The following is an 8853-nucleotide window of genomic DNA, read 5'->3' as shown; positions in this document are numbered from 1 at the left end:
AACCTTATCATCATGTCGGACTAAGTCCACCTGCAGGGTTTAACATGACAATCATTATGAGCTCCTCTTGAGGACATTATCAACCTAGTATCTCTAGGACACAGTTTCCTTCTATAATCAACAACACACACTATAAGTGATACCATTTCCCAACTTATCAGGCTTATTGATTCATCGAACTAAATCTCACCCATTGATAAATTAAAGAAATAAATATCAAATATATGTGCTTGTTATTATATTAGGATTAAGAGCACACATTTCCATAATAACCGAGGTCTTTGTTTCTTTATAAAGTCAGTATAAAAGAAACGACCTCAAATGGTCCTACTCAATACACTCTAAGTGTACTAGTGTAATTATATAGTCAAGATAAACTAATTCCTAATTACACTATGACCTTCCAATGGTTTGTTCCTTTCCATTTTGGTCGTGAGCTACTGTTTATAATTTATAAGGTACTGATAACATCATCTTCTATATGTGACACCACATACTATGTTATCTACAATATAAATTAATTAAACAACTACAAGCAAATGTAGATAAATTGACCAAATGTGATTCTTTATTTAACATAAATGTTTACAAAAGCTTAGGCTTTCAGTATACACTCCAACAAAAATATGCAAAAATCATAAATTTATAGAAAGTTATAGAACTAATATTTTTCATAAAAATACAAATAAAACACGTATACACTTCGCACGTGGCTCTGATACCACTGTTGGATTTTTAGGGTCGCAAAAACCGCTTTTGCGTTGTAGAAACCCTGAATCCCATGCCACCGGATCCGTGTGAAGTTATAAAATTTCATAAAAACTTTGTGTACATATTTTCTAGCCTAGATCTACACTAGATCTACAAGGAAGAGACTTATACCTTTGTAGCGAAGCCCTTCGCGTATCACGCTCGTCTAAGGTTCGCCGGATCTCAAGGTTCTCAAGTGTACAACCCTCTATGTGTATCCACATAAACAAATCGATGGAGAGAAACTCTAAAGATGTGCTAGCAACCATAGAGGATCAGCAATGGTGGAGGAGAGGGAGAGAAGAAAGGTAGAGAGGAAGAAGAAGGAGGTTACACACACAAAATAAAACTCCCACAATGACATAAAGTGGTCGGCCACATTGAAATGAGGTTATATACCTCCATGGGATATCAAGAGTCACAACTCTTGATCTCCCTCATGATGTGGCACACACATAAGCCAACCTTGATGATGTGGAACATCATCATTAACCCACTTAATGCCAACTCACAAATGAGGTGGCAATGGTCAAGTCAAACTTGACCTTTCATCTTCCTCTCAAGTCAAGTCAAACTTGACCACTTCTCTCCCATGGTTAATCAAATCTAACCATTGGTTCAAGTCAATTTTAATTTAATGAATCTTTATTCATTGAATTATATTGGGTCAATGAGTCTAAGTCCAAATTAGACTTATTTAATACATGAACCAAATTGAGTCCAACTCAATTAGTTTACTTTGGATTACTCTTAATCTAATTTGGTTCATCATATGAACCTAATCCTCTATGTACATCAAATGAACCTAATCTCCATCTAATTGCCCTTTGTGTGTGACCCTATAGGTTCTTGTAACGTTGGCAATGCTCCTAAACCCATTTAGAAGCATAAGTAATGAGCGGTATCTAGCAACACATCATTACTACCCAAGTTACAAGAATGTTGAGATCCAGCATCACCATGTAACTACTAATTGTGACCCCTCAGAATATATGACAAGTGTCCTTCTATCCTTGACATCTAGATTGATCAATATGAGGCATAGACCGTGTCATCCTCTAATCGATCTAAATCTTGAATCCCAAGTAGACTCACTCAATCAAATGAGCTCAACATTTAATATTGACTCATTTGGGCATGGTCATGCACTTAGTGGTCTCACTCTATCAAGAATAATGATGTCACTCCCATCATATAGGAGGGATAGATTTCATCTACATCACTCACATCCCTCCGCATAATTTGTTACATACCCAGTAATCGCCTTTATACTCCACCCAGTTACGGGTGATGTTTGACGAAGCCAAAGTATGTAACTCCTAATGTAGGGAACCATGGTGACTTCAGGTCCAAGGACTAATAGTCATACTAATAGCCACATGAGAAAGTATATGACACTCATATAACGATCCATGATACGTTCTCATGACGGGTCATTCAGTATACATTCTCCAATGCATACCCATGTGTCAACTTGATATCTCTATATCCATGACTTGTGAGATCAAGTCATTGAGTTGACCTACATGCTAGTCTCGTCACATTAACATTGTCCCTAAATGTTAATACTTGACTAGGAATGATTAAGAGTAGTGTTCCCTATATCATCTCACTATCGATTTAACCAATCGATTGATATAGGTAAGAATCTTCTACTCAAGGACGCTATTATACTTAGTTATTTGACACCAATATAAGTAAGCATAATAACCATAAACAAATGCCTTTATATATATAAGAAATATGATACAATGAGTCCATACAACAATCATCAAATGATTGACTCTAGGGCTCTAACTAACATAACTAACTCCCACTTACGTGATAATCTAAATAGGCAGGCTTCCTCTAACTTTAATAGATTTATTTCTTTAAAGATGTCATACGGGCTCCGTTTAAATCCTGAAAAATTACTAAAAATTCTCAGAAAATTTTATAAAGTTATTTCTAAATTGTATTTATTATTTAATTTTCGTATCTCACAGTGGATGAATTATGATGATATATGAATATTGAATTTAGAATATATATATTCTAAATAAATATTAAAGATAATTTTAATGTATTTATAAATTATTATATTGGCATTTATTAATGTCATTATAAATTAGTTAAACTGACATTTTAAAATGATCTTATAAATTATCTTTACTAATAATTTTGATTGTCCTTATAAAAAATAAGGCATTTATAAATGTCAAAATAAATGAGTTTAGGTGACAATTATAAATTCCCTTAAGATATGTTTTTTTTTTTTCTGATATTTTAGACTTCATTATATCCCTATATTGTGATACTTTTGAAATTAGTATTGATATTGTATAACGACATCGAAAATGTCAGAAATACGAGGACATCGCTATAAAGTTTTTTCGAATATGTCATTAAAATTTAAGTGTCATCAAAAATTTATTATAAGAACATTTATGTGTATCCTTAAAGAATATTATTCTAATAGTGTAATAACAAATAAAGGATAAATTGCATGTAGTTCAGTGAAAATTCACTTTTACATATGCAAATATAAACATCTAGTATTTTGTAGAGTAATGCATGCCAAGCATGGACAAGATAATAATTAATGTCCAATGGGTTCATGCTATACAACCTTTTGCTTCTTCAATAATGAAGACAGAATTAACTACCCAAGCCTTCTTCACAATAAATCAATCTCATACAATGTTCTTAGTGAGGAAGAAATTCATAATAATTGTAAGAACCAACCTCAACCTCCTAACAACTTTTGCTTATTATATATGTACACAAATGTATGGTTCTCTTTTGAAACTTATTTGAATCCTAGAATTAGTATGTTATGTGTATATATGTATATTTTTATTAATGTCTTTTTTTTTTTACTTTCACAATTCAATTAAGTTGGAAGTCGAAGTGGATTTGGTAGTTCCGTCACACTTTTTTGATGTTTGAACATCAGCAGATAAATTGGAGAAAATGCATTCTTTGTAGATCTCATCATGGCAGAGTTGTGATGCAACAAACTTATCAAGAGCCCTCCAATCTGTTATATTCTCGCCTGCTTCCTTAGTATCTCTGGTGATATCAGTAGCATATGTCGAGATGAGTTGAAGGTGCTTGTTTGAATGCATTTGTTCATCCATGTTGGATGGTTGGAGAGGACTTGCTTGGTTGATGTAAACATGGCTCTCAAGCTGGGGAAGTTGTAGGAAGGAATCATGCGGCAATTGGTGGTGCATCTCTACCTCTGGCTTGCAATTGAAAAGTTGATGATGTTGGTGGTATTCCATCTCCAAGTGTGAGTCATGTTGATTTGTGGAATCGAAATTAGGTAAGGACATGTAGTCATTATACCAGAAAGATGAATAGTGTTCATTTTCAATTCTCATGGCAGCGATTTTCTTCTTAAAAACCCTACACACAACCCATCCCTCCTCCTGAAACATGGAGACAAAATTTTAATTTGTATACCCAAGCATCCATGACTTTGCACACTTTTGTCAACATTCATTAAATGCTTGTAAGTTCTATGCATTGTTACGTGCACTTACTTGAGGAGGTGCATTCTCATTTGTTTCGAGACGATACTCATGCATGATCCAGTCCGACTTTAGCCCATTTGGCGCTCGACCTCTGTAGAATACCAATGTCTTCCTCATGCCTATCAAATTGTTGTTTGTATAAATTGGCTTGTCTCTTCCCGTTGCCTTCCAGAATCCAGCTGTTGTTGCTCGATTTGTACGAGTCCCAGTCGGATACTTCTTGTCTTTGTGGCTAAAGAAGTACCAATCATTTTGTTCTTCTACTCCTATCTTGCATTTTTCTACGACAAGAGGTATATATAGAAGCTTAGAATATATAGAATATATAGAATATAAAGTATTATGTGTTGACGTTGTACCTTGAAGGTCCCATGGCTCAATTTTATATAAATCTACATCTTTTATAATATCAAGATCAATCCTTCTTGACTCCACTTTTTTTCTAAGATAATAATCAACAAGTTCTTCATCAGTCGGGTGAAAACGAAAACCAGGGGGAACATGAGAAAAGGCTTCCATTTCCTTTAATTTAGTTCAAAATCTACAAGCAAAAATAATTGATTATAAGATCACAAATGTAGCAAATTTAAGTTTAATATTGTAACATAAAAATCGAATATCAATTCTCAAATACTATCATTTGAATTTCTGAGAATGCAAAAATAGATTTAAAACGTATGCATTAATGATCAAAATTGTTGAAATCAATTTATGTACAACTAACTGACTACTTTTGTATAAAGCAGGTTAATTCGTCTAAGAAAAACATGAGGCATACACATGCCTAGCCCAGAAAATTTCTTGGCACATAGGTTATAACAAGATTTAGAATATAAATTAAGATGATTATTAAATTTATTATGAAAATATGTCTTTATGAATAAATCTTCTACATTCTTTTAAATAAAATATTATGTAGTGTGTAAAATAATAACAAATGCACGGTTTTCTTTCGCCAATAATTCATTAACAAATGACATATCCGGAATATTAGAACTTGCATGTAGATTTGACAAAAGGTTATACATGGATCACGGGCGCCCCATAAGGCAGATCATATAATTATCGGTAAAGAGGTAAATCAAAAAACTGAATAAACTATCATATAGGAGGATATTTCTCTCTACTTTATCAGAAATCGACCGTTTCTTGATTTGATAATTATACCATACAGACCAACTCAACTAAGTTGAGGGGCATGAACATGCATGCAGAACTATATACATATCGTGTGAAGATCGACTACTTCTTTCATGTATGAATCTTGGTATGATTTATGTGTTAATCTTCAAATGACATTTAAAAAAAAATAGCACTTTACAGTGCTACTAATAAATATTATATATAGGTAGTAAAGTGACATCAATATGCATTGTATATAGTACTACTTACAACACTATTATTTGGTAACACTTATAATCCAGATTTGTACCACCTGTAATACAGATGAGTAACACGTATATTTGGGGTCATGGTATCTTGGTAGATATTAAGATTGTTATCCAAGTACCCCCGGTTCGAACTCCAGCTATGACATATTTATAGGAATTTTTCCTCCAAATGAGGGGTGTAACCAAAAGATGTTGGGCTTCTAGACTGGCCACCGCGTGTGCTTCCCGATTTATCCTAATAACGGGTGGAAACTTCCGTGAGACCAGATTGATCATCCTAAAAATAATCAATAAGACTAAATAAAATTATCATTTTTTTTACTTTTTAAAGTAGCACGTACCAGATGGATACCATCTATATCAGAGATTGGTATCACCTATAACCTGTAAATAAATTAGTAGATTACTATTATTTTATATCACTCATAACATAGATTTGTACCATTAAAAATTGGTAGCGCCTATAATATATATAGATTGATATCACTAGTATATAATGATACCACAATAAAATCTACACCTAAAGGACATGGTATCATTTGTCTACTAAGGCCTTTACACGTTAGAATTATATCCATATATCCGCATAAATAATTTCATAAAGTGAATAATATTTGTTATTAGTTAATAAAACTTTACTAGTGTGATAATTATTATATTTTTATACAATCAATTCATTCTCTTTCAAGTACTTAATTAATAGAATTCTAAAAGCATATGATAAAATTAATAATTAATCCTAAAAATAAAGCTACATGCATGTTGTTAAACTCACGGCCAAATGTAAAACATATAAGGTACATTTAAGAAATTAAATTAATTCTTAACCAGGATAGATTGCATTTCGCCTCAAAGACTGATATTTAATATCTACTTTGGCATATAATTAAAATATAGGTAACATATTGATTCATAATATATTCTACTTTGGCATATATATATGTCATATGAAATCCAATATTACTAAACAAAAGGGGTCATGAACTATGTGAAGAATATATTATGAATCCTGAGATTCACTAGGTAGATCTACTTTTTTGACAATTGATCTGATTTAACACGTCAACAAACATATAAATCTAATACAACTTCCACAAAAATATTGATCAAGTCTACCATGTATATGTGAACAAATTATACACATTATTGCATGAGTGAAATGATGTTGTGCAAGTATTCATGCATATGCATATATGATGAAAGAAAACACAAAGTAAAGGGACCTAGAGAGAGAATATGAATATCACAGGACACGGATGGGAGAGGAACACTTCTTGCAATGCACACAAGGAAATAACTTGTTGTCTATAGCTCCCAAGTACGCGGAACTTGTGCAGATACCTTCGTTTGGAACCCCTACGAGCTGCTGCTTCTCTCCAAAAAGGTATACCTTGTGAGTCGAGGAAGGCAAATTGGCGATGGAGAGCTAGGGAGGGGATAAAGGGCTAGTCAGTGGAGTTAAATATATATAGAACCCAAGCCACTCCAGATAACTATACATCCATGTGCATATTTTAGTGGTCAGATATGGCTTGAAGGCGGGAGAGAGAGAGAGATGGTGCCGCAATGGCCGCAAAGTGCCAACTCTTTTACTCTCGTTGGCCTTCTTGGCCGCAACCGCCACCACCCTCTACCCGCCACTGATTGCGACCACCACAACAAGATCGATCAGCTAAATCTCTTCCCTTTCCTTAGCTTCCTCACCTCATATATTGATTGCGACGCACTGAGAACTGCACAACAAGAAACAAATGTATTATATATTATATAATAACATTTTTGCTTCCAATAAAATATGCAAGAGGAAGTGGAGATTTGGGACCACCTAGCTTCGACGGTCTCTAAATGGTTGGCTGGCTGTCTGCATGCCCTGATATTACCCCCCTTCCTCATCTTCCTCTCCGCTCTGCCTTTTCTCGTGTATGAGTAGTATCGAGTAATTATGCCTGCACCTAACTTTTAGCACTCCTATTTTGCTAGTGCATGGTGGGCCTCCTTTGGACCGACCGATTAAGCTCCATCGGTTAGTAACAATTAATTACATTAAGGCAGAAAGAGAGAGAGAGGGGTCTCAGTCTTCAGTATTCAGTATTGAACAAGCGTGCTTGAGCTCAGAAGGTGGCGGCTCCCTGTCCGGCGTGGGCTCGACCCGATCATTCCCTCGTCAATCACATCGCCCATCGAGACGTCAAGTAAGAGAGAAAGAGGATGTTGAAAGGCAGTGGGAGTGTGATATTAATTTTATGCTTGTGTAGTCGATTAATTGCAGGGTGGGATACGTACAGTTTCGGTAGGTGTTGGTGTATCTTTGGGAGAGAAGTGAAGCAAAAGGGTCATACGCGATGGCACAGTCATGTTGGAGTTGGAAGAAGATGTGGTCGGCCATTGTTAAACAGCTGGGTGCCTGCCAATTTCTTCATCATTTTCTGCCTAATCAAAATGTCCACAATCACGAGATCTCCTCTACGATATTAATTACTTTCTCTCCATCATTTTAATGCTTTACCTCGTGTTGGTTAATTTTTTAACTAAAAATCTAATGGAAATCAAGTCAACAATGAGATGTCAATCAATTACAATAGGAATTATATGTAAGAAACAAGATTTGATAGAAAAGAGATGAAATAATAAAATTGTTGATTGATTTGGTTTGTCCATAAAGGGATAATATATAGATACATTATAAGACTTTGCTAATTAACAGAGTAATAAATAAAAAAATATTATAAGACCCCGTCAATTGACATAGTAATAAATGAAAGAAATAATTAATAGGTCATAATTTTATTTTGGTGTAATCATATTGAATGATTCTCTTTTACACCCCAATAAATTCAACGGGAAATCTCTGACGTTGAGTTTACTTGCTATCTTGTTGAAAAATTATTTAGATAATAACTTAGTAAGATATTATCAATTTGATCCTCTGTAGAAATATAAGAAACTGATAATTATTAAGTCATCATATGATCTCGAACAAAATGAAAATCAATTTCCACATATTTTATACGAGTATAAAAGATTGAATTTGATGTGAGATATGTTGCTCTATTATCACACCAAATTTTTAGTTTAATATTTGATGTAAGATAAAGTTCAGAAAGAAGTGATTGAAGCTAAATAATTTCAGACATTGTATTTGCTATAACCTTATATTCTGTCTCAGTGTTTGAACGAGATATCGTAAGTTATTT

General features: G+C 33.8%; 1 protein-coding gene across 1 annotated transcript; it reads right to left on the bottom strand.

Moving 5' to 3' along the window:
• Nucleotides 1–3396: 3396 nt before the first annotated feature.
• Nucleotides 3397–7338, bottom strand: LOC121993908 (NAC domain-containing protein 7-like). Its single transcript, XM_042548163.1, has 4 exons — nt 7001–7338; nt 4628–4809; nt 4278–4549; nt 3397–4163 (listed from the first exon to the last, which is right to left on the bottom strand). Exons 2-4 carry the CDS (start codon nt 4785–4787, stop codon nt 3612–3614), a joined length of 984 nt encoding a protein of 327 aa, XP_042404097.1. The 5' UTR covers nt 4788–4809; nt 7001–7338; the 3' UTR covers nt 3397–3611.
• Between the last annotated feature and the right edge of the window lie 1515 nt (nt 7339–8853).

The sequence above is a fragment of the Zingiber officinale genome, chromosome 6A (assembly GCF_018446385.1).
Source record: "Zingiber officinale cultivar Zhangliang chromosome 6A, Zo_v1.1, whole genome shotgun sequence".
NCBI classification, from domain to species: domain Eukaryota; kingdom Viridiplantae; phylum Streptophyta; class Magnoliopsida; order Zingiberales; family Zingiberaceae; genus Zingiber; species Zingiber officinale.
The sequence above is the reverse complement of the archived record's forward strand: the minus strand, read 5'-3'. Positions and strand labels throughout refer to the sequence as shown.

What these genes read in the sequence shown, in the direction of transcription:
- LOC121993908 (XM_042548163.1), bottom strand. Translation starts at nt 4,787, where the DNA reads ATGGAAGCCTTTTCTCATGTTCCCCCTGGTTTTCGTTTTCACCCGACT. An exon ending in TGAGCCATGGGACCTTCAAG is followed by an intron (nt 4,550 to 4,627) that starts GTACAACGTCAA and finishes CTCTTGTCGTAG; the next exon opens with AAAAATGCAAGATAGGAGTA. An exon ending in ATGAGAATGCACCTCCTCAA is followed by an intron (nt 4,164 to 4,277) that starts GTAAGTGCACGT and finishes TCCATGTTTCAG; the next exon opens with GAGGAGGGATGGGTTGTGTG.